The sequence below is a fragment of the Symphalangus syndactylus genome, chromosome 14 (genome assembly GCF_028878055.3).
Source record: "Symphalangus syndactylus isolate Jambi chromosome 14, NHGRI_mSymSyn1-v2.1_pri, whole genome shotgun sequence".
Classification (NCBI taxonomy): domain Eukaryota; kingdom Metazoa; phylum Chordata; class Mammalia; order Primates; family Hylobatidae; genus Symphalangus; species Symphalangus syndactylus.
The window spans coordinates 25090880-25117415 of NC_072436.2; the positions used below are offsets into that span (position 1 = coordinate 25090880).

General features: G+C 41.0%; 1 protein-coding gene across 3 annotated transcripts; it reads right to left on the minus strand.

Annotated features, from left to right (window-relative positions):
• Nucleotides 1–3: 3 nt before the first annotated feature.
• LOC129463165 (RNA/RNP complex-1-interacting phosphatase-like) lies at nucleotides 4–26134 on the minus strand. Of its 3 annotated transcripts, none has more exons than XM_063617520.1 (10): nucleotides 25137–26134; nucleotides 17136–17211; nucleotides 13750–13881; nucleotides 11228–11351; nucleotides 7034–7094; nucleotides 4929–4975; nucleotides 4600–4675; nucleotides 4195–4371; nucleotides 4007–4076; nucleotides 4–644 (listed from the first exon to the last, which is right to left on the minus strand). In XM_063617520.1, the coding sequence occupies exons 1-10, from the start codon at nucleotides 25244–25246 to the stop codon at nucleotides 513–515; spliced, it is 1005 nt and encodes a 334-aa protein (XP_063473590.1). In that variant the 5' UTR covers nucleotides 25247–26134; the 3' UTR covers nucleotides 4–512. The 3 variants fall into 3 exon arrangements, with proteins under 3 accessions (XP_063473590.1, XP_063473589.1, XP_055099711.1); XM_063617519.1 differs by lacking the exon at nucleotides 25137–26134 and adding an exon at nucleotides 18702–20189; XM_055243736.2 differs by lacking the exons at nucleotides 4007–4076; nucleotides 25137–26134 and adding an exon at nucleotides 18702–20185.
• Between the last annotated feature and the right edge of the window lie 402 nt (nucleotides 26135–26536).

Consider the following 26536-nt stretch of genomic DNA (forward strand, 5'->3'; position numbering starts at 1 on the left):
AAATTATGTCCTAAGCAGATTTTAATATAAATTTTGAACTGTTATAGCAAATAAAGATGGCCTTTGGGTCAATAACAGAACAAAAACACTAAAAATTTCTGTACATAAACACACACATATCACAAGTCTAGTCAAAAAGAAATACATAGATAAACAAGATAGAATTTTAAAAATAATTTGCAAGGGAGGTTCTTAATGCTTCAGTTCTAAAATATTGTCTTCTTTTAGAAAAATTTAAGACTGGAATAACAGATTGTTTTTCCTGCAATGCTGTAATTACTGCAAATTTATCAGCAAAGAAGTAAACAGCAATGCAATTTTTCCTTAAGCTTGAATACGTAAGGGAACAATAAAGAAACCTGATTAGACCTGAACTAATTAAAGTCACACCAGTAATCTTCAGGCCAGCTCTGGTCTCCAGGTAGAATTCCAGGACAGGTTTGTATCACTGGGTCCATTCCCAACAGGCTGGATAGGAGAGTCCGGAGTAATTGTAAGGATACCACCTTCTTCTATCCTCGGCTGCCCGACTGGCATTGGGCTTCACATTCCAAGAGTACCTCCTGTGTGAACAGTCCTCTCCAGGGGGACCAGGAGGAGGGAGATGGCGTCTCTGGTAAACATGTGGATTCTCTGAAAATTTTCTTAAAGCAAAACAAAAAGTAATAAGCCATTACTAGGATTAATGCAATAATTTTTATTTATTTTAAATTTATATTTTCATAAAAGATTTTAAATTTATACACTTACAAAATAATATATATTCTACTGTTTCCTACCTGTGTGACCTTAGTAGATAAAATACTTAATTGTTATTTCCCTAAGTTCTTTATAAAATGGGGCTAATAATACTTTTCACCTTTACGAGCTGTTATGAAGCTAAATTAAGAAAATACATTTCAATTACCTACGATGCCCTGGCACACCATGGATTCCCAGAAGCCTTTCCACCTTTCCCTACAGAGATAAATGCAGGCCCATACTATTCTAATCAAATATTTTCTCTCCCAAAGTCTGGCAGGGTTGACATAAGACTGAATAAGCTATTTAGTACTGAAAACAGATAGCTGCTTCCACTTTATAAACAAACATACATACATTAATTATAAAGTGTGAAAAACTTTAATAATGGTATATGCAACAAATTCGAAAAATTAGGATTTAAATTGACTTGTTTCAAAAGCAAGACCAGAAAATCTCATGTAATTATACAAAAGAAAATTTGGGGCTGGGCGTGGTGGCTCACACCTGTAATCCCAGCACTTTGGGAGGCCAAGGCGGGTGGATCACCTCAAGTCGGGAGTTTGAGACCAGCCTGACCAACATGGAGAAACCCCATCTCTACTAAAAATACAAAGTTAGCCGGGTGTGGTGGTGGGAGCCTGTAATCCCAGCTACTCAGGAGGCTGAGGCAGGAGAATCGTTTGAACCCGGGAGGTGGAGGTTGTGGTGAGCCGAGATCACACCATTACACTCCAGCCTGGGCAACAACAGTGAAACTCCGTCTTGAAAAAAAAAAATAATAAAGAAAATTTGGAAATCTGAGAAAAGAAAAACTAACCCCCGCTACACAGCCCTCAATCCCACTTCCTATAATTCAATTAGTTAGTATTTCCTTTTATTCTTTTCCCCAGCATCTTTTTCTGACTGTTGAATCACAGCCTATTATTTTCACTTATCATAAATGAGCTAACACTTTCGATGGCTTTATAAAATGTTATAGTATGGATATAATTATTTAGCTACATTCTCCACTGTTAGAAATACAGCAGCTACAAGTTTTTCCACAACCACAAATAATGCTGGGATTAACATGCAAAACATATACTACTGTATCCTGAGCTAGCCCAGCATCTGACACATGGAAAGGAGTTTGAGAAATGTGCCAAATGATTAAGTAAATATAGCTTTTTCTGTACTTTGAAGTATTTCCTTAGTCTCAGAATGAAATTACTTGGTAAAGTATTTTTATGGCTCTTGAAATTGTGCTTCAAAAGGCTTATACCAATTTTCAATGCCGCAAGTGACATATTTTTGAAATGTTTGTTTACATCTTTTAAAAATGTCAGTTTAAGTTTTTTTTCCTTTTTTTAATAAAAACAAGATTCCAGCATGTTGCCCAGGGTGGTCTCAAACTCCTGGGCCCAAGCAGTCGTCCCACCTCAGCCTCCCTAAGTGCTGGGATTACAGGTGTGAGCCAATGCACCTGGCCTAAAAATGGCAATGTATTTCTGAAAGTGTTTACAATGTGCTAAACTGTTTAAATTCATGTTAACTGTCAATACCAACCACTATGGGGTATGTATTATTAAAATATCTATCTGACTGATGGGAAAAAGGAAATGTAGATAGGCTAAGTATCTTATCCAAGATCACAAAGCAGGCGAGTAACAAAGCCAAGATGCAAATCCAGGTCCAGCCTGACAACCACTACAATGGAGTGCTTATCAAAAACTGTTGCTAAACTGGCTGGGCAAGGTGGTTCGAGCCTGTAATCCCAGCACTTTGGGAGGCCGAGGCAGGTGGATCACCTGAGGTCAGGAGTTCAAGACTAGCCTGGCCAACATGGTAAAACCCCCATTTCTAGTAAAACACAAAAATTAGCTGGGCGTGGTGGCAGTGCCTGTAATCCCAGCTACTCGGGAGGCTGAAGCAGGAGAATTGCTTGAACCTGGGAGGTGGAGGTTGCAGTGAGCCAAGATTGCACCACTGCACTCCAGTCTGGGCGACAGGGTGAGACTCCATCTCCAAAAAAAAAGAAGCTAATAAAACTGTTGCTAAATGAGTAGTCAAATAGTCAAAGAATAATGCCTTGCTATTTGTGATAGTTAATTTTAGGTGTCAACTTGACTGGGTTAAGAGATATCTAGATAGCTGGTAAAGTATTATTTCTGGGAGCGTCTGTGAGGGTGTGTCCAGAGGATACTGGTGTGTGAGTGGGTGGACTGAGTGGGAGGATCCACTCTCAGGATGGGTAGGTACCATCCAATAGGCTGGGGGCCTGGATACAACAAAAAGGCAGAGGAAAGGTAAATTGTGCTCTCCTGGAGCTGGAATACCTTACCTTCTCCTACTCTTGGACATCAGAACTCCAGGCTTCATGGCCTTTGGACTTGAGGACTCACACCAGTGTCCTCCAACCCTTACCAGATTCCCAGGCCTTCAGCCTTGGATTGAGAGTTACTCCACTGGCTTCCGCGGTTCTGAGGCTTTCTGAGTTGGACTGAATTCTACCAGCTACCCCGGTTCTCCAGTTTGCAGACAGCCTACTATGAAACTTCTCAGCTTTCGTAAGTGCATAAGCTGATACCCCGAATAAAAAAGCTCCTCCTCCCATCCACCCACCCATCTACCCATCCATCATCCATCCATCCATCCATCCATCCTACTGGTTCTATCATTCTGGAGAACTCATACTAATGTACCACTTTAACCATACTGAGGTTTTCCCCATTTTCCAAGTGAAAATACTTTTGTTGTTTTATTTGTTCAGATCCTTTGCAATTTCTCTATTAGGATTTTATTATTTTTCTTATAATTCATATCAACTCCTCAAATAACAATCTTCCTTATTCTGAAAAGTATACTACATTAAGGTAGCCTAAGAATATAAGATCCTTTTTGATAGCCACATCAAACTCTTCGCTTAAGTTTAAAATCAATGAAAATTTCTAAGTCCCTTTCCGAATTGCCTCTGCAAAGTCACATATTCCTTCTCCTGTAACTGATTTTCCAGTGCTAAATGCAAAATACAGAGCAGAATAATATCTCCTGGTTCAAACCAAACAGCAAGAATTCCTTATCGGCCAGGTGCGGTGGCTCACACCTATAATCCCAGCATTTTGACAGGCTGAGTGGGGTAGATCACAGGGTCAGGAGATCAAGACCACCCCGTCTAACACGGTGAAACCCCATCTCTACTAAAAATACAAAAAATTAGCTGGGCGTGGTAGCAGTGCCTGTAGTCCCAGCTATTGGGAGGCTGAAGCAGGAGAATTGCTTGAACCTGGGAGGTGAAGGTTGCAGTGAGCCGAGATCGCGTCATTGTACTCCAGCCTGAATGACAGAGCGAGACTCTGTCTCCAAAAAAAAAAAAAAAACAAAGAATTCCTCATCAGTATCATAATGTGTTTTCATTAACTATAGTATTGATTTCTATCTTAATTCTAGAAAAGGGAAAGCAGAGAGACGTACCTGACTGATTGTTGCAAATTTTGGGTCTGGGTGTGGAAATGTCGAGGAGCTGAGTGACCCTGGATCTGATGTAGATTATACCTAGGGCCTTGCTTAACAGGCTTATTGTGGACTGGTTGCAGGAGATGTGCTGAGTCTTCAAAACCACTTGACCTGGGTACACTGGAATTCCAATTCCTTAAAGAGAATATTTCCACACAATATTACTGGTTTCCAGATTTAGTAGTCAATTTAGTGACTATATTTTGGCATATGAAAATAACAGTTTCTTCCTTCTCCCATTCCTGTTTACGTCTCCCCCCAACAAATAAACAAGCTACCAGAAGAATGAACATATGCAACTTAAATTATATAAACAGAGATCTCCCTGACCCACAAATCTCACATATATAACATACGACTTACTTTCTGATAGGACCATTCTGAAGGTCTTCGATGCAGTTCTGTCTTTCTAAGCAATGTCCCCGGCACCTATTGAATACTGAGGAGAGGATAAACTGTTAGAAATAAGTGTACAAAGAGCAAATCTTTCCAGAAAAAGCAAATTAAGCTGAAATTCACTATTCAAGCTGTTATATCTCACTACTTCCACATACATCTATAGACTTTTGGCAAGACTATCTTATATTGGACAAATAAATTACAAACTTTTTTCCAAAATTTGAGAAATTCTTCTACATTTCCACCTTTAACTTTAATAAAAAGGGAAAAATAGTGACAACCCTCACACTTACATTCAATTGCATCATCTGGCCTCACGCCTTCTACATCAATCAAATATCTAACAAAACAACATAATTTGGGTCATTTATATATGAAAAGAAAAAAAACAAGTTTTTTCAAAAAAGGTCCAATTTCAACTTATAGACATAGATATAAAAATCCTAAGAAAATATCAGCACATCAAATCCAGCAGTTATTAAAGAATGACATACCATGACCACAAAAAGATGTTTTTCAAGAATGCAAGGATGATCCAACTCCACAAAATCTATTTATATATTTATTTACATTAATGTAATTTAATAAACAAAAGGAAAGAAAATGCAGAATCATCTTTTACCAAAATGCTTTATACACTAAAAATAGAGACTTCCTTAATATAACAGAGTATTTATCAGAAACCAACAACGAACAAAAGACAAACTGGGAAAAATATTAACATTATATCTAAAAAATACTGTATAACCAACAGAATGGGCCACAAACTTGGGAGTCACCATCACTGTCAGCCATTTCTTCCATACTCTCATCTTCAATTCACCACCAACTCCTGACAACAATATTACCTAAATATCTCTATAGAGTATATCTGCATCTTTCTACCAAAATGGCCACCATGCCCTGGTCCAATCCACCATTATGCCTCAATTCCTACAAACACCTCCCAACTTGTCTCCTTGCTTCTACCTCTTTCCCTCTGCAGTGTATTCTCCACTCAGCAACAAAATGATAAGTTGAAAATACAAATTTGAATGTTCCCCACACTCATCCCCAACAAAAAAAATTCAATGGTTTTCTATTGCTCTTAAGGTAGTGACTAAAACCTTAAACATAGCTCTGCATGGTTTTAGCTCCTATCCATATTTCCAGCTCCATTTTAATGCCGTACTACCCCCATGGCCCAGTCTCCCTAGCCAGGTCCTCCAACACAGTATATGTTTTCCTGTTATATGGTCTCTGCTGATCCTTATGTTCAGAATTCTCTCCACAACATCCCTACCTGGTTAACACCTACTCATACTTCAGATATTTGCTCAGACCTCCCCACAGAAACCTCTAGTCCTCTTGTTGAAGTCAAATTCTCCCTATTCTATGCTCTCATTGTACCACGTCACTCCCCTTCTCAACACTTGTCGGAGTTGTAATTCTATAGGCATTTGTGTGATTCTTTAATATCTACTCCCTCCCTAGACTGTTAGGATGCACAAAGGGCAGCTCAAGTCTCTTTGCTAACACCCAGCACAGGGCCTACACATAACAGATGCTCAGGAGATATTTTCTGAACGAACAAACATAACTCAGTACAGTGTGGCAACATCCATAAAAAGCGTAAGGACACATACTATTTGATTCAGAAATTCTATTTTCAGTGAAATTACCTCCGGGGCTAAGGGATATGTATTCAAAAATATGTACATAGAAATGTTCACTACTTCAAGGTTTTATAATATCAAAAACTTCTGACTTTTGTGTTCATCGGTGTGCAAAGAACAACGCAGCCCTTAAAAAGAACAAGGAGTCCGGCCAGGCGCGGTGGCTCACTCCTGTAATCCCAGCACTTTGGGAGGCTGAGGTGGGTGGATCACAAGGTCAGGAGATCAAGACCATCCTGGCTAACACAATGAAACCCCATCTCTACTAAAAATACAAAAAATTAGCTGGGCATGGTGGCAGGCCGCTTGTAGTCCCAGCTACTTGGGAGGCTGAGGCAGGAGAACCGCGTGAACCTGGGAGGCGGAACTTGGAGTGAGCCGAGATCGTGCCACTGCACTCCAGCCTGGGCGACAGAGCGAGACTCCGTCTCAAAAAAAAAAAAAAAAAAAAAAAGAATAAGGAGTCCAAGTATTTTCAAAGAAAGATGTCTATCACGTATTAAAAAAACAGAATGTCTAACTATTATACCATTCAATAACATGTATGCTTGTATCTGCATTTTTAGAGTCTGAAAAGATGTGTACTAAATTATTAATGGTGGTAATCTCTGGGTGGGGAGCAAGACTGCCTTCTACTTCATGCATTTCTATACCGGTTCCATTTTTTACAACAAGCTTACATTACCACTGTAAACAGACAAAAACAACTTTAAAATGGTCTGCCTCTGGGGTTGGCAACTTACCTGCAAATGAGGTAGCCAGTCCTGTTTAAACCATGAGTACAATGGACACCAATAAGTTTGTCTATAAAAAGAAAATACAGGATTAAGTAACTGAAGTAGACACACAAGTGTATAACATTATCACTGCCCTGAAAATGAATAACTCTTAAGAGGAATTGTTTTTTCTAGGAACATACTATAAAGAATCATCTAACAGAAAGCCAAAACTCACTGCTTCTGGGAAACTTTGCATAGTCCTAATTAGACTCAATGATGTCAACTGCAGGCCTGGTCAGACACTAACAGCTAAAACTGCAATGAGACAAACCCATCTATCTTAAAACAGAATGCCCATCAGCAACTGATTTAATTATACAAAAAGGGAGTGAAAGCAACAACAGGCTAAGAGAAGAATGAAATTTGTTTCTGAATGAAACAAATAAAAGGCATTCACTCTTGATATTGAATATTAAGGACAGTTTCCATAGTACTCTTGAGTTCCCGAAGAGCTTCTATTCCTTCTCTTCTTCGGTGCTCCACACATACCACAGGTCTACTTGCCCTGTGAAGTACTCAGGTAAATAGCACTATTCACATTTTACAATGAAAAGGCAAGGCTTGGAGATGTAAGTCAAAGCAGGCAAACAGTACAAGACTAGAATCAAGTCTAAGATTTTTCCCATTACACCACAGTACTTCTTAGTCCATCTTTTTAAAAAATTGCATGAGGAATTAAATTTAAAAAGTGTAGTTTATCTTTGCAAAATCTGTGTCCGTGACTAGGTAGCGTCTGGTAAAGAAGGCACTCATCAGCCAGGTGTGGTGGCTCACGCCTGTAATCCCAGCACTTTCCAACCTGGCCAACATGGCGAAAACACGTCTCTACTAAAAGTACAAAAAATTAGCTGGGTATTGTGGTGGGAGCCTGTAATCCCAGCTACTCAAAAAAAAAAAAAAAAAGAAAGAAAAGAAAAAAGAAGGCACTCTGCTGGGCGTGGTGGCTCACGCCTGTAATCTCAGCCCTTAGGGAGGCCGAGGGGGGTGGATCACCTGAGGTCAGGAGTTCGAGACCAGCCTGGCCAATATGGTGAAACCCCATCTCTCCTAAAATGTAAAAACCAGCCGGGTGTGGTGGTGGGTGCCTGTAATCCCAGCTACTCGGGAGGCTGAGGCAGGAGAATCGCTTGAAACCAGGAGACGGAGGCTGCAGTGTGCCAACATGCTGCCACTGCACTCCAGCCTTGGCGACAGAGTGAGACTCTGTCTCAAAAAAAAAAAGAAAGAAAAAAGAAGGCACTCATCATTGCCAGCCTGGATTACTACAACAAACTAATCTCCCTACCTCTGTCTCAACTGATCTTCCATAAGGCAGATGTTATCTTTCTAAAAAATAAGCCTGGCTGGGTTGTTTTTGCTTAAAAATCTCAATTTAGCATAGCATGAAGCCCAAATTTAGCATGGCATTTAGAATCCTTCATAAACTGATATCAATCTGTCTTTCCAACCAATCTAAGTCCACAATGATCCTAACTATGATTTACAAGGGCTGATATGATCCACCTCCGTTCTGCCCAACCCCAACCTCTCTGATCCCGTTTCTCCTGCTCTTACCCTCACTCACTCCACTCCAGCCACACTGGGCTCTTTAACATTCCTCAAACATGCCTAGCATACTCATGCTTCAGGGACTTTGCACCTGCTGTTCTCTCTGCCTTAGGACGCTCCTCCCCAGAAACCCAATGGCTTGGTTCATTACTTCCTTTAAGGTTCTGCTCAAATGACATCTTCATAAAGAGGCCTTCCTGATCACTCACCTCTTCCCTCATCCCATTATCGTGTTTTGTTATTCTCCAAAGTACTTATCACCATATATATTCCATGTATTTATTTGCTTCTTTCTCTCCCCAACTAGAATGTAAAGTATAGAAGGGCAAGGACTTTGTTCTATTTCCACTTTCTAGAAAAGTGACTTCAACATAGGTTATATAATTATTTGTTGCAAATGAACATATGAATTCCATGCCTTTTCACATTATCTTCTAGTCACACAAGAGGCTGCCTCTCCATGGCTTTAGGCCCTGTGCCTTTTGTGCCTAATCCCCAAAACTGGGCTGCCCTTTTCTCATCCTGGCAAAATTCTCATCCCTGCTGCTCAAATGTCGTCTCCTGTCAGGCCTTCCTCAATCTCTCCTCTATATTCTCACTGGACTTAATTTATTCTTTTATTATTATGAACTGTCTTTTGTGGTTTTTTTTTTTTTTTTTGAGATGGAGTCTCGCTCTGTCGCCCAGGCTGGAGTGCAGTGGCGCAATCTCGGCTCACTGCAAGTTTCGCCTCCCAGGTTCACACCATTCTCCTGCCGCAGCCTCCCGAGTAGCTTGGACTACCGGTGCCCGCCACCACACCCGGCTAATTTTTTGTATTTTTAGTAGAGATGGGGTTTCACCGTGTTAGCCAGGATGGTCTCGATCTCCTGACCTCGTGATCCGCCCGCCTGGGCCTCCCAAAATGCTGGGATTATAGGCGTGAGCCACCGTGCCCGGCCTAACCCACATCTTAAACCACATGCACTACATGTTTATTTTCCTAGGTAACTGTGAACTGCTATAACAAAAAACAAAGAGTGCTATCACCTCTGTGTCTTCATGCTCTAACAACAAATCTAAAAGGATCTCAGTGTTTACTGAATCAATTTCTCAGTCCCTACTAGTTCTAGGAGACAGTGGAGAGTGTAGTGTCCTCTTTTTATCAGTGAGCCTGGTATCTGTGAGAAGGGATTATAGCAGAGGTAGCCAAAACTGATTACAAACAAGGTCCCAAGCCTGCTATGGCAGTGAGTACTGCAAGACTTAGCACAACTCAGGCAGAAGACCAACATGGAGTTCAGTCTATCCAATTGACTACAATCAGTGTAACATGTGAACAACTAAGATTTAAAAATGTGTTCTCATGTATTCATAAGGACCTCCTAGCCCTCACAGAACAGATGAAACGCTATATAAAAATTTCACACAAAAAAGCCTAGAAGCAGTGAATAGGCCATCAGCTGTACCCTCATATCTTAAAAGGTAGTATTTCTGTGACAACAGCTTATACAAATGAGAAAGCCAAACCTCTCAAGTTTTAAAGTTAAAGTACAAGGGAAGATCTGTGAACAAGGTTTCACATCATTAAAAGCTAGTGTCCACATTAAGTGAGTGACTGGGTTACAATTTGAAATTTTATCTTCAAACCCACTGATCCAGTCTCTATCTCTCACCTTCCACTCCCTATCTTCCCACCTCTGTCTCTATTCTTTCTCCACTACTCCATCACATTTTTTGAAAAGGAGTATTTACTGTCAGATTTATGTAATAAAGTGTACACTCCTCAAGCTAAATTTGGAAAGAAGGCAAATGAAGCCTCTGTCCTGTGGGTGTCAGTGGCTTTCCAAAATAAAAGCTTCTTCAATCTTAAAATATGGCAAATATCATGTTCTTTCTGGCAGAGAGATGCCAGAAAAAGGCAACTGGATCCTTAAGATAAAGAAGCTGTTAAGTTCTATTTTCAAAAGAGTAAGGTAAATCTTAAAGCAGGAACAAGAAAGCACCAGCCTTTGGCTTAAGCTCTCTCGTGTGAAGAATAAGAGGTGGTGGTATCTTCCCCATCTGTACTCAAAGCGGAAAAACAGCAGAAATATCCTTTTTTTTTTTTATTATACTTTAAGTTTTAGGGTACATGTGCACAATGGCAAGTTTGTTACATATGTATACGTGTATCTTAAATACATATGACAAAGGGGCAATTCCACTGGTGCACTCTTTCTTGTTTTGCTTCTAGGGGTCCGTCCCATTCTTAATCTTTGCCCTTTGTCTCTTTCACGTAACTCTAAGACTCAGAGTTATTTAATCTTTTCTTCTACCTCTCACTTCTTAACCAATATATAAGACAAAAATAACATTTTAATTTTATTATATATTTCCCATTCAAATTAAAAAAGAAAGATGAGTTAGTTCAGTTCATATTTTGCACTAAAACTAATTTCACATTACAAAGTTAAATTATTTGTGATCAAAAAAAGGAAAAACATCTTACCATTTTAGCACCATCTGACATTTTCATCACCTTAGCATCATTAAATACAACAGGTCTAAGGTTAGAACTAGAAAAAATACCAAAAATCCCCAACCCCATTCATAATGCACACCACAGTTCAGGTAAGAACAAAAACTCACCATTATCTTTATTTTCTTTCAAAAACCCATTAACAGCGTGTTTGAATTTAAAAATAGTCTCATCATCAGGCACTTGATGTCCAACTGTAAAAATTTTTAAGTAAGGAATAGTTTCTGGCAAATCCTATAAAGCAAAACCATAAAAGATGTGTATTATTTCACTTGTAGAGAAATAATTAAAGAGTAATTAGGGGACCCAGAATATAAGCCAAGAGATTATAACAAACTTAATATGCCAATATCAGTATATGCAATTTTGATAAAAGAGCCATTTCTTCCAACACTGCTTCAACCAGGAAGTATCACTTGATTTTCAATAAAACTACATAATAGATAGTCACTAGGTATACAAAACTGAAAGCAAATTCCATGTGAATGAATGCATATTTAACTATAAATTATATAAACAGTTCCATTTAATATTTTACAATTCAAGGGCCAGTGCCTTCATAAAGCAGCTACGATTTAAGTAGAAGAGTAGAGAATAGAGTCAGAAGAACTTGGATTTGAATTGTGACATAGAGGGAATTCCAGGCACTATTGAGAACTGATATTCCTGGGGTGGGAGAAAAGTAGATACAGATAAAAGACAGAAGAGGCTAAGTCAAAATCATTTTAACCATCCGTAAGTGTATAGTTCAGTGGCATGACATTCACAGTATTGTGTAACCATCACCACTGTCTATACCCAAAACTTTTTCATCATCCTCAACAGAAAGACTCTGACCATTAAACCATAATTCCCTTCTCCTCACCTCGTAGATCCTTTAGTCTGTTTTCTGTCTTTGTGAATTTGTCTATTCTAGGTAGTTCATACAAGTGGAATCATATCTTTGTCCTTCTGTGTCTGGTTTATTTCACTAAGCATGTTTTTAAGGTTCATCCATGTTGTAGCATGTATTTATTCTTTTTTATGGCTGAATAATATTCCATTGTGTGCATATAATGTTCTGTGTACCCATTCACCTACTGATGGACACCTTTTGGCCATTGTGAAAAATGCTGCTGTGAACACTGGTGTACAAGTATTTGTTTAAATCCTTGCTTTCAGTTCTTTTAGAACTGAAGTTCTGAGTTCAAATGGAAAGTATCAGCATGAACTCATGATGTAGTTTAAAAACAAACATTATTTCTTGGCACCATCCACAGAAGAAGACGAGTAACAATGAGCCTAGGAGCACTGAGCACCTCTAGCACTCAGACTCTCATCTTTCAATAGCATTCCCACCAGAAAGGAATCAAAGCTCCTTGGGAAAACGGCTGAGTTCAGGGTAGGGCAGGAAATGTACAAGATAAGCCTGGAATTTTTTTTCATATAAATAGCAAAAAAAGAGTGATCAAAGGTTACTAGAGTTGTGTCAAAAGGACTCAGGAGACAATCTAAGAAGCTCCAACTCTCCAAAGATAGGGCCTCAATTTGTGCTCCAATTAAAAAAAAAGAGAAATAACTAAATTCAAGTTTTAAGTCATCCTTGTTTGAGCCTGTTTTATCTTCTGTAAAATTATGTATTAATTGTAACCATTTAATCCTCTGAGCTTAGCCAAGAAAAAGCATTCGATAGGAGATACTAGCACAATTGCTACTTTATCAGCACAAGATTGTTGAGAGGATTAACTAAGTTAATACATGTGAAAGTACTTTTTTTTTTTTCTTGAGATGGACTCTTGCTCTGATGCCCAGGCTGTCATGCAGTGGCATGATCTTGGCTCACTGCAACCTCTGCTTCTCAGGTTCCAGCGATTCTCCTTCCTCAGCCGCCCCAGTAGCTGGGATTAGAGGTGTGCACCACCCACACCTGGCTAATTTTTTTTTGTATTTTTAACAGAGATGGGTTTCACCATGTTGGCCAGGCTGGTCTTGAACTCCTGACCTCAGGTGATCCACCCGCCTTGGCCTCCCAAAGTGCTGGGATTACAGGTTTGAGTCTCTGCACCTGGCTGAAAGTACTTTTTAAATAGCAAACTGCTGTACAAATATTAACAAACATTAGGTGTTACTGTTTCCAAAAGCCATGGAACTGGTCAGAAGAAGGATCATTCTTTCCCACTGAGATGCTAAATGGGGCCAACAGAAATATATGAATCTCTGTATTGTATCAACAGATACTGGGAAAAGAAATCATAAACTTAGAGAACGTTCTTTTACATGATGCTTACACATGCTCAGGCAACGGGTTAAAATAAGTGCTAAGAAATACTGGATATTCCTTTCTTTCCTTCAGGCCACTGCTAGTATTAGTAAGTTTACTTCATTTTCAAAATATAGAATATGGAAGCTTATAGAATTTCTTAGGCACACACACAGCCTACTGCCAAATATTTTAGTTCAATTCATCTCTTCGATTTCATTTAAGACAGCAATTAAAAACATGTAATTAGAGAAATAACTTGGTTCTCTTTTAAACTTACTACCCATCAAAGAAGGCCAAGCTTCATATTAGCACAAGATGATTACTGAATTACTGTAAATTATTTTAGGATCAGAATGAAGAAAGTTCTTTTCAATGAAGGGTTCCACTTACTTCTGGTTTATAACAGCGTTGAGTATATGTTAAATCAATAATCAGTCCAAGTTCTTCATTTTGTTCTCGGATTTTGTTAAAAAGATCCAAAGGGGAAAAGCATTCTTCTGGAGCAAGTTTCTTTTCAAAACTCTGTCAGAAAGATGAAATAAGAGCAAATATGTGCTTAAAATCCTTTACTACATTAGGCATTTATTCAAGTCCTGTGATGCTAACATACAACGAGATTCAAAGGAAAGTTTCCATTCTCCTGGAACATAGAAGGTATATTGTAACAATCCTTTCTTCCAGAGTGGTCAGAAAGAAAAAAATAAGCCCACTTCTATATATGTATTTCTGTATTTGTTTCATGTTGGTCTCCTAATCAGACTGTAAACTCCCAGATTTTATTCACCACTGTATCTCCAGCTCCAGGTGGAGTGCTTATCATATTTAGTGTTTATAAATATTTCTTTTCTTTTTCTTTTTTTTTGAAACAGGGTGTTGCTCTGTCATTCAGCCTGGAGTGCAGTGACACAAACATGGCTCACTGCAGCCTCCACCTCCTGGGCTCAAGCAATCCTCCCACCTCAGCCTCCCAAGTAGCTGGGACTACAGGCATGAACCACCACACCTGGCCTTTTTTTTTATTTTTTTAAAGTGATAGGGTCAGCTGGGCACGGTGGTTCGCGCCTGTAATCCCAGCACTTTGGGAGGCCGAGGCGGAAAGATCACAAGGTCAGGAGATCGAGACCATCCTGGCTAACACTGTGAAACCCCGTCTCTACTAAAAATACAAAAAATTAGCCAGGCGTGGTGGCAGGCGCCTGTAGTCCCAGCTACCGGGAGGCTGAGGCAGGAGAATGGCGTGAACCCGGGAGGCAGAGTTTGCAGTGAGCCGAGATCACACCACTGCACTCCAGCCTGGGTGACAGAGCGAGACTCTGCCTCAAAAAAAAAAAAAATTAAAAAAATTAAAAAAAAAAAAAAAGAGATAGGGTCCTGCCGTCTTGCCATGTAGACCAGGCTGATCTCAAACTCCTGAGCTCAAGCAACCCTCCTGTCTCGGCCACAGAAATAAATATTTCTTACATGTCTACACATATAAATGATGGCTTTCATTGCTGAATATTCTTTTATGTATGCAGTTTATTTTTGAACTTTATGCTCTGTTCCGTCAATCTGTCTGGCTACTCAGGTGCCAGCAATGTACTTTTTAAAAAATAGACTAGTTTGGCTGGGTGCAGTGGCTCACGCCTGTAATCTCAGAACTTTGGGAAGCCGAGGCAGGAGGATCACGAGGTCAGGAGATCGAGACCACCCTGGCTAACACGGTGAAACTCCGTCTCTACTAAAAACACAAAAAAATTGGCCAGGTGAGGTGGCGGGCGCTTGTAGTTACAGCTACTCAGGAGGCGGAGGAAGGAGAATGGCGTGAACCCAGGAGGCAGAGCTTACAGTGAGCCAAGATCACACCACTGCACTCCAGCCTGGGCGACAGAGCCAGATGCCATCTGAAAAAAAAAAAAAAAATAGACTAGTTTTCAGAGCAGTTTTAGGTTCACAGGAAAACTGAGCCAAAAGGACAGACAGTTCCCACACGTACTTTGCCTTCCCCACCCCACCCAGACTCCCCCACTATCCACATTCCATACCAGTGTGGTCCATTTGTTACAAATGAAGAACCAACTCTGACACGTCGTTATCACCAAAGTCTAGAGGTTAGGTGTGCATGGTTCATTCTATGTTACGCATTGTATGTACATATTATGTTATATATATTTTGCCACAAAAAAAAAAATGAGAGAAAGAACTAAGTTCAAGTTTTGATTTTTCCTTTCTGAGCCTGTTTGATTACCTACAAAATCATTTATTAGATGTAACCATCTATCCTCTGAGCTTAGTGCAGAATAAGCACTCAATAAGAGATATTAGTACTACTGCTACTTCATCAGCACAGGAGTGTTGTGAAATGTGTTAATATATGTGAAGCCCTCTTATAGGTTTTGATCAATATATAACAACATGTATCCACCCTTACAGTATCACACAGAATAGTTTCACTTCCCTAAAAATTCCCTGTGTCTCCAACACCTTCTTTTTGGAGACAGGGTCTTGCTCTGTTGCCCAGGCTGGAGTACAGTGGCATGACCACGGCTCACTGCAGCCTTGACCTCCTGGGCTCAATCCATCCTCCCACTTCAGCCTCCTGAGCAGCTGAGACTACAAGCACACACCACCACACCTGGTTAATTCTTGTATTTTTTGTAGAGACACGGTTTCGCAATGTTGCCCAGGCTGGTCTAAAACTCCTGGGCTCAAGCGATACACCCACCTTGCCTCCCAAAGTACGGGATTACAAACATGATCCAACAGGCCTGGCCTGAAATGACTCATTTTTAAGCCCAGACGTGCAGAGAAGCTGACACAGCAGTTGAAAAAGGAAATCTGATCTATGAGTCACAAATTAAGTAAATTCCCAAAACGTTTCAAGTAGGCTTCTCCTGATACTAATCTGAGCTATGCTGGGGAAGTCTAATAAGAAAGACATGGAATCTAGAAAACAATTATTTGTCTTCACCTTCTCATCTTTTTTATGGCTGTCAAAAGCTTTCCCCTCCTATTGCTCCTATTCCTTTCCTAGTTTAAACAAAAACACAATCTTCAGATTTTCCCCACTGAAATCCTGATCTTGATGATCCAGGGGATATTTTTGATTGTGACCATGGAAGGAAAGGAGTCCCACTGGCATTCAGTGGGTAAGGGTTACAAATTCTAAACAACTTGCCGAATTCAAGACAGTCCTACAAATGTGTCCCACATCCTGAATGGCTTTTGGATGTCCTATTCAACATTAATATAGATAAAAAGCTGTTCATATTTAGCTTGGCCTTAGAACCTAACTCCATTTCACAAATAAACACAAAGTATTTTTTGTACAATACTAATATCTATTGAATTTTCCAGGATAATAATTACCTTATCAACCAAATGAAGATTACACTTTCTTCTGTTTGGAAATCTATTATAGAAACTCCTACCACTAAAGCAATATAAGCCACCTAGACCAGTCTACATTTGTAATTCTTGAATTCATGGCGCAGGCAACTATTACTCTATGTCTTTTAATGCAGTCATGTCCAAACATTTATATATTGAAATGAATATTTTTTATTATAAATTACTTTTATTTTATTTTTTATATTAGAGTTAGGGTGTTCACTGGTGTTTTTGTTTAAAATATAAAGTAGGTTGTATGTACCTATGACCTTCATTTCAGGATAGTAAAGGGGTCATTACAAAGTATTTGCTATAAAAAGAGAAAATGGAATGTGATAGAGTGGAGAACAGTATTCTGCATGATGAACTCAGTTGCCTGAAAGAATACTGAATTAACTTTTGCTTACCTTTTGCAAAGGAACTTTGAAAGCAATGAAACGAGTCCCAGGCATCCGCTGTCCAACTGGGAGATAGTCTTTCCACCTATTAGCTATATTTTTTGTTAGCCAAATTGTAAGTTAGCCTTGTTTCCTGGCATAGAATAAGACTTTTTGAAAATGGGAATCACAGCCCGCACAACATGTCCTCTCTTCTCTCTCTGCTTTGCACTTATTAAACCCCACCAAGTAGCGACGTATACTGTCCTCTCCTGTTTCCCCATCATGAAAACGAACACAAGCCAACACAACAGTACAACTCAAATAAGGCCTATATAAAACCGGAGACACCCAGAACTTCTGTATCCCTGTTAAACTTGGCCCAGTACCAGATACTAAAGTGCCATTAATACAAACACATTCACTGAAATAATTTAAATTCAATTATTTCACTTCACGGTTTTAGTTTTCATACGACTCATGCCATCAATTTCAATTAGTAGGAAACTTCAAGTTCATATTGTAAGAGAAAACCTGCTAGAAGAGGGACTGTGAACTTCACTTAATAATGGTAGGAACTGGCCGGGCGCGGTGGCTCACGTCTGTAATCCCAGCATTTTGGGAGGCTGAGGCAGGTGGATCACCTGAGGTCAGGAGTTCGAGACCAGCCTGACCCACATGGTGAAACCCCGTCTCTACTAAAAATACAAAAAAATTAGCCGGGTGTGGTGGCGGGCGCCTGTTATCCCAGCAACTTGGGAGGCTGAGGGAGGAGAATCACTTGAATCCGGGAGGCAGAGGTTGCAGTGAGCCGAGATCGGACCATTGCACTCCAGCCTGGCGGACAAGAGCAAAAATCCATCCCAAAAACGAAAAGAAAAACAAACAAACAAAAAAACGGATTGGAAGAAAACAGGAGATTCACTAATTAGAACCCAACTGCAATAGGTCAGGCAAGACCTGTATTAAGGTACTGATAGAAAGTGACAGTCAAAAGATAGTGGATAAAATGAAGAGGACTTATTGAGGTATGAGATGGTGGAGGATGGTCTCAAAGAGTAAAAACAGTTCACTGCACCTACGTGCAAAGTCTCAAAATTAATCATTGGTACGTACAAAGGAGTATCTTTCAAACGAGGCCTGTTAGGAAGTAACAAAGTATGCTCTTTGCGACTTCTGGAAACAATACAAACCAACTTGCCATGTGAGATCTCAGGGCGCTACTACTGCTGGGTTCCTAACGCAAAGCATTACACTTGCCGTGCCAACGTAACAAGGAATTGAGGAGGTTCCATTTTGGGAATTAAGGAGCGTCCCCAACAGTAACAGTCCCACCTTAAAGCAATCCTTCCGTATTTTACCTAAGAGCAATGGCCAGAACCTCCCTTTTACAAGAATACGGAGAAATCACAGGACACCACAGACATCGCCCCTTTCAGCTACAGCGGGTGGCGCAGAGGGTCAAAGCCTCAAAGCAACGGGCGGACAGGTCAAGCTTGCGACGGCAACAGCGAGAGGCAGAGACCACACAAGATGAAGCCCAGACCCAGAAGCCACGAGCTGGAAAGGCCACGCCAAGGGACCAAGACATACTACCTTTCGGGGATGTGGTTTCCGCCCTTCTTCTTGGCTGAGGAGCGTCCTGAAAAGTCGCGTCTCCGGCCCCAGCCACTGCGGGGATGATGCCACTGGCTCATGTGGGTTCCAAGAAGCCGCCCACCCAATGCCAAGCGGGCCGAAAGCGCAAGTCGGGCGCCCTCAGTGCCAAGATAAGACCCGAGACCGGAAGAGACTCGGCAGCCACCTACGCCGCGTTCCAGCATCTCGCTATTGCGCATGTGCCACCGCCTGTCGTGATGGCGTAACCACGCTGGCTTACTGAGACTCCTGATTTGTAAACAGGACTTTGTTGGCTACAGCGCCCTCTTTAGCCAGAGGCCGGTAGCACAGATCAATAAGGGCGTGTATGCACCCTTCAGAATTCAAACAGTGAGGCACAGGGAAGTCCCTCTGCCCGATCCGCCCCCAGCCCCGGTTCCTTGTGTGTTCTTCTAGATATTTACCAGTGCTTACATTCATATTTTGCATATTGTGTATACATATTTACTTTCACATATATGTATATCCTCTATTTTTATACAAAAGGAGTAACTGTACATATTCTACAATATACCTTGAGCACTGAGTTTCCCAGTCAATTTATGCATACATAGATCCTATTTTTTAATGGCTATAGGCAATTTACTTGCTTATGAGTAACATAATTAAAAGTACCATAACGTATTTAGCCAGTTCAATATTAATGGACCTTTAGTTGTTTTCAGGTTCTTTTCAAATCTTGTTACAGACAATGCTGCAATGTGAACATCCTTATACATATATACAACTATATCTAAATTCCTAGAAGTAGAATGTCTGGAATGAAACACATACAAACTTAAAATTTTGAAAGATACTACCTAATTACCCTCCAAAAATAATGTAGAAACATACATTCCCATCACAGCCAAACTTTTATTGAGTTCCTATCACATACCAGGTATCATGTTATAGGTGGACAGAATGTATTTAAGTTTCAGCAAATACAAAAAATAACTGAGAGTGGAGCTCAAGTCCATGGTTTCCACACAGTCTCAAGCATAAAGATCTATACCCGTTAGAAAAACATTGAATTCTGCTAAAAGTGGAACTACAAAGGACAGCATACCCTATAGTAGCTTTGAAAATAGAATAGAGTACTAAATTCCAGATTAAACGGTAAATAATTATGATTGCAGACTTTTTTTTTTGAGACCCAGTTTCACTCTACCACTAGGCTGGAGTGCAGTGGTCCCATCTCGGCTCACTGCAACCTCCACCTCCCGGGTTCAAGCAATTCTCCCTGCCTCAGCCTCCCGAGTAGCTGGGACTACAGGTGCGTGCCACCACTCCAAGCCAATTTTTTGTATTTTAGTAGAGACAGGGTTTCTCCATGTTGGCCAGGATGGTCTCGATCTCTTGACCTCATGATCAGCACTCCTCGACCTCCAAAAGTGCTGGGATTACAGGCTGGAGCCACTGCACCTGGCCAATGGCAGATTTTCGAAAGTAATTTTTACTTTTTAGTGTCTAATTTGTGAAAGTAACTTACCTATATTTTTAGTAATCTTTGCAACCATTTTAGAGCTGGGTAAACCAAGGATGAGTAAGATCAGAGCTATTGAATAAATGAATATTAATAAAGCTAGACTGCTAGCTTTATTAACATTTTTGAGACAGTACTTTTCCAACCAGTCTTAAATACATAAACATTTACAATTCTGAAAATTTCCACATCATTAAAAATGTCTCAATATTCATAAATTGTTCATTGGAAAAACGAAAAGACAGGTTAGCAGAACATAACAAACCTACAATTAGGAACATTTAATCATTTGTTGTTGTTGTTGAGATGGAGTCTCCCTCTGTCACCCAGGCTGGAGTGCAGTGCATGATATCCGCTCACTGCAACCTATGCCTCCTGGTTTCAAGCAATTCTCCTGCCTCAGCCTCTTGAGTAGCTGGGACTACAGGCATGTGCCACCATGCCCGGCTAATTTTTGTACTTTTAGTAGAGACAGGGTTTCACCAAGTTGGCCAGGCTGGTCTTGAACTCCTGACCGCAGGTCATCTGCCCTCTTCGGCCTCCCAAAGTGCTGGGATGACAGGCATGAGCCCCCGTGCCCAGCCCACATTCAAATTTGACATTAAATTATAAAATATTGTGGCCGGGCATGGTGGCTCATGCCTGTAATTCCAGCACTTTGGTTGGCCGAGGCGGGCAGATCACTTGAGGTCAGGAGTTTGAGATCAACCTGGCCAACATGGTAAAGTCCTATCTCTACTAAAAATACAAAAATTAGCTTGGCATGGTGGCTCATACCTGCAGTCCAGGGTACTTGAGAGGCTGAGGCAAGAGAATGGCTTGAATGTGGGAGGCAGAGGTTGCAATGAGCCAAGATTGTGCCACTGCACACCAGCCTGGGAAATAGAGCGAGACTCTGTATCACAAAACAAACAAATAAATAAATAAATAAATAATGCAATGTTCTTTTGGAATTTATGAAAAATTCCAATAGGTGTATAGTAGCCAAAACTACAAATCTACAAATGTCTATAGACAAGACAAGATACAAAATGTGACATAAATCTTTCAGAAGCTAGAAAAGCTGTATTGGGCTTACACTTTCAATTCGCTAAAAGACACAACACTGGGGTGAGAACAAATTCAGTAAGGGTTGACACAAGAAAATCCAGACCTAGGCAGAATAGGGTTTATAGAAAGTAACCAGACATACTAATGAATAACATAAATGAAGTAATATGACATAAAACAAAACGGAAAAAGAATATTATAATTATTTTCTTCAGTGTACAGAAGTAATGGAAGTTCTGGACGAGCTACATAAAAAACATAAATTTTCTATTCTATTAATACAAAATAAGTGTGTCAAATTGTTTGTCACAGAAACCAAAAAATCCACACAAATCTCTTTTTTCCTGTACCCTCACCGTGCCTGTTTCCTATTCTCCACTAAATGCTTTAACTCTTCATTTTCCCTGGCCCTTGCACCCAAGCATGGCTGACAGGAAATCCTAAAGGCCCAAGATTCTATAGTGGCTGTTTGCAAGGGAGAGGAGGCTATCAGTAACTGCCACACTGGATCCTCTTATGTGAGAAGAAAGAAGGTATCCTGAATGCCTCTCACGTATAAAAGAGCAGGATGGAAGGGTGTCTGTGTGGCCCAAGGAGCCAGAGGTAGCAAACTGTGAGCAAAAGAATTGTGACCAAAGGCTAGAAGAGGGAAGGTCTGCAGGCAGCCTTGTCTTCTACCTCTCTGGTGTTTGCCTCTCATGAGCAGAGTCCGTTTTCCAAACATCGGGACACTGAAAGAAGACTCCTGCTCTGAAAGTTGACAAGAAGGAATATCCACGAATGTAAAAATGCAAGATCAAGGCTTGGTCCAGAAACAATGCCTAAAATCAAGGGGTAAAAAAAGGGGAGCAGAAGAGAGATCCAAGTCCAACCTGGCCCAGCCCAAGAAGGTAGGATTTGAGGAGAGGAAAATAAAAGAGAAGAGCCTTGGACCACATCATCTCCTATAAGGGGCAGTCAACGAACTTTGCTGTTCAACCAAGTTACAAAAGAGGGTTCTTTAATCCCTTCCTTTGGCCCTTGAAAGCGGCAGTAGGGCCGGGCGCGGTGGCTCACCCCTGTCATCCCAGCACTTTGGGAGGCTGAGGCGGGCGGATCACGAGGTCAGGTGATCGAGACCATCCTGGCTAAAAGGGTGAAACCCTGTCTCTACTAAAAATACAAAAACTTAGCTGGCTGAAGTAGTGGGCACCTGTAGTCCCAGCTACTCAGGAGGCTGAGGCGGGAGAATGGCGAGAACCTGGGAGGTGGAGGTTGCAGTGAGCCGAGATCACGCCACTGCCCTCCAGCCTGGGCGACAGAGCGAGATTCCATCTCAAAAAAAATAAAATTAAATTAAAAAGTAGCAGTAAATTCATTAATCAGATTCACTGAAATGGTTTCACAACAACTGTAATTGCTCAACTTAGACGTCCCTTTCCTTTCTCCCCAAGGATATCGTGTATGTACTGTATAATCATAAATGCATACTATTATATGAAACATAACGTATAAAATATAAATGTTAATTATATTAGTGAACATTTATGAGAAACAATGAGATGATCTCCCTAACATGAGAGCCTGGGGGAAAGTGGGACTATCATGTCTGTCTGGTAGATTTCACCTCCCCAGAGGTGCTGTTACAGCTTTCCTACCACCTCTGCCAGCCAATCCTGTCTTGTTGGGAATCTGACCTCCCTATTGGCTATCGCAGACCTTTAAACCGACCACCTCTGCCAGCCAATCCTGTCTTGTTGAGAATCGGACCACCCTATTGGCTATCGCAGGCCTTTAAACTGCCTGCTTTGTGACGTCATTCTCCCACCTAACCTACCACCACCTGGTAGCATCTTGGGGCATCCTGGGTGTGGCCTGTAAATTTGTATCATCGCAAGTGGCCAGTGACCAGTAATCAGTTACCAGTGGCCTTCATACTGGACACATGCACTCGTTGGCGTCAGCCACCCAGACATATACTAGTATCGTCTCTTCTTCCCTTGTATCTGCAGTTGATGTTTCTTCTTCTCTGACCATGTCAGGTAAAGAAAGAAACTTTTTAAAACGGTTTTCATGAGATTTCTTTGCCCCTAAATTTAGATTTCTTTCCCCTTATAGTCCCAAACAGCTTGGAATAACAGCGAAACTATTGAAGTAGAAATCTGCAGACCTCGTTTCAGTTTTGGCTTTGACATTTACTGGCTGTGTGACTTTAGATAACTTTTCTTCTCGCACAAATTCTGTTTCCTCATCTGTTACATTAGGATAATAGATTGGTTATTCCCCCTGGCCCTTTTCTTTTCTAATACTGAGTCTTAAAGGGTAGACGTATAGAAAATGAAGTCAGAGACTTTCTGAGAGTGTTCATTTCACCCGAAACAGAGAAAAAACCGAAGTGGCCTAGAAAACTAGCAATATATTCTGAGATGTTTCATGTGGAATGGTCTCCCTCCACTAATATTTCAACTTTCCTATTTTAAATTTAGTGATGTTTTAAATAATATTCAGCCAGGCACAGTGGCTCACACCTGTAATCTCAGCACTTTGGGAGGCCATCTCCCTCACTAATATTTCAACTTTACTATTTTAAATTTAGTGACGTTTACTGATGTGTAGTGAGGTTTTTAATATTCAGTTGGGCGTGGTGTCCCATGCCTGCAGTCTCAACGCTTTGGGAGCCTGAGGTGGGAGGATCGCTTTGGGCCTAGGATTTCCCGGGCAGTCTGGGCAACATGGCAAGACCCCATCTCTACAAAAACTTTTTAAAACTCAGCCAGGGTTGGGGGTATGCCAGCTACTCAGGAGGCTGAGGTGGGAGGATCAGAGGACTGCTTGAGCCCAGGAGGTTGAGGCTGCAGTGAGTCATGTTCACACCACTGGACTTCAGCCTGGGTGACAAAGTGAGAATCTCTCACAAACAAACAAAGAAAAGTAATATTCACGTTTTGGACATTCCTATCTAAACTAGGTGGAAAGAGAAAACGGAGAGTTCTGGGTTATAAAGAGGCTGGTATTCTAGGGTAAGGAATTTGGTATTTTAATTAAAGCAGAAAGACAGGGTCCCCTCCTCTTCCCCTTGGGATATGCCAAGGAGAATGACAAAACGACTTTAAAAGAAAAAGATATATTTTAAATTTGAAAAAAAAAAAAAAAGCAGGAGGACAACAGAGTGAAATCTATTCAGAGTAGGGCAAAACGAAGTTGGTTTTAGCAAATGCTTAGATGAATGGACTAGGAAGGAAACAAGCTACAATACACATCCCTAGGAAAAGCAGCTTATCAGAAGTCATATTCAGTCACTTTTTTCTGCTGCCTTTTTGAACATAGATGACACTTGACAGTTTTTAATATAAACATTTCAAAAATATGTTTTAGAGGCCGGGCACGGTGGCTTACGCCTGTAATCCCAGCACTGTGGGAGGCCGAGGTGGGCTGATCACCTGAGGTCAGGAGTGTGAACAAGCCTGACCAACATGGAGAAACCCCATCTCTACTAAAAATACAATATGAGCTGGGCTGTGGTGGCACATGCCTGTAATCCCAGCTACTTGGGAGGCTGAAGCAGGAGAATCACTTGAACCTGGGAGGCGAAGGGTGCGGTGAGCCAAGATTGCACCATTGCACTCCAGCCTGGGCAATAAGAGCGAAACGCCACTTCAAAAAGAAAAAACAAGGCAGAAAGAAATATGTTTTAGAAATGATGCTTCCAGGCGGGGTGTGGTGGCTCACGCCTGGAATCACGGCACTTTCCGAGGCTGAGGCAGGCAGACTGCCTGAGGTCAGGAGTTGGAGACCAGCCTAGGCAACATGGTGAAACCCCATTTCTACTAAAAATATAAGAATTAGCTGGGTGTGGTGGCATGCACCTGTAATCCTACCTACTTGGGAGGCTCAGGCATGAGAATTGCTTGAACCGGGGAGGCGCATGATGCAGTGAGCCGAGATCGTGCCACTGCCCTTCAACCTCGGCGACAGAGCGAGACTCCATCTAAAGACAAACAAATAAACAAATGATCAATGCAGGTATCTCTAAAAGCTTACCACCAAGGAAAATGATTATATCCATAGATTTCCTCCACCAAACCAGCTTAGTCCACACGTAAATCATTAGCAACTCAGCCCTAACTCATTTTATCACAGTTACAAGAGAAGTTAGTGAGAAAAGCACTAACTAGGAAAATGAAAACCAAAGCAATCCAGGTCAACTTGGGCTCACTGCAGACATCTGGTCCTTATGCTTGGGCACACAGCACAACTCACAACAGTGCCTTTTTCACAGACCCCTCTTTAATTTCCTCCACAAAACCCATCAGGTCACCATAGTTCATGATGTTTCAAAATAAACAACCATCATGAGAAAAACATGCAGTATGTCTTACAATGTTGTATTCCTTAAAAATATGACAAGGAAAAAACATGTAGAAAAACCAGAGCATTTAAAAGCAATCTACAGGCCGGGTATGGTGGCTCACGCCTGTAATCCCAGCACTTTGCGAGGCTGAGGCGGAAGATCACCTGAGGTCAGGAGTTTGAGACCAGCCTGGCCAACATGGTGAAACATTGTCCTCACTGAAAATACAAAAATTAGCCGGGGATGGTGGCGGGCGCCCGTAATCCCAGCTACTCGGGAGGCTGAGGCAGGAGAATCACTTGGACCTGGGAGGCAGAGTTTGCAGTGAGCCGAGATCGTGCCACTGCACTCCAGCCTGGGCAAAAGAGTGAAATTCTGTCTCACTCTTATAAATAAAATAAAATTAATAAAACAAAAGCAATTTACATTCTACAGACATACTAGTGAATGACATAAATGAGCTAATATGGTATAAAACAAAATCGAAAAAATACATTATGATTATTTTCTTCAGTGTACAGAAGTCATGGAAGTGTTGGACTATCTAGCTACATAAAAAATATTGGGCCGGGCACAGTGGCTCACGCCTGTAATCCCAGCACTTGGGGAGGCCGACGCGGGCAAATCACAAGGTCAGGAGACCATCCTGGCTAACACGGTGAAACCCTGTCTCTACTAAAAATACAAAAATTTAGCCGGGCATGGTGGAGTACCTGTAATCCCAGGTACTCAGGAGGCTGAGGCAGGAGAATGGCGTGAACCTGGTAAGCAAAGCTTGAAGTGAGCAGAGACAGGCCGCTGCCCTGCAGCCTGGGCGACAGAAAGAGACTCTCTCTCAAAAAAAAAAAAAAAAAAAAAGAAAGAAAAAAATTTAATTGTCTATTCCGTTAATACAAAATAGGTATGTCCAATTGTTTGTTACAGAAA

Excerpts from the sequence above, each read along its gene's own strand:
- LOC129463165 (XM_063617519.1), bottom strand. The coding sequence starts at position 18,943 with ATGCGCAATAGCGAGATGCTGGAACGCGGCGTAGGTGGCTGCCGAGTC. Across the intron at positions 4,976-7,033 it reads ACTGGCTACCTCATTTGCAG|ATATTTGATTGATGTAGAAG; the intron begins GTAAGTTGCCAA and ends TTGTTTTGTTAG. Across the intron at positions 4,676-4,928 it reads GCCAGATGATGCAATTGAAT|TATTCAATAGGTGCCGGGGA; the intron begins GTAAGTGTGAGG and ends TCCTCTCCTCAG.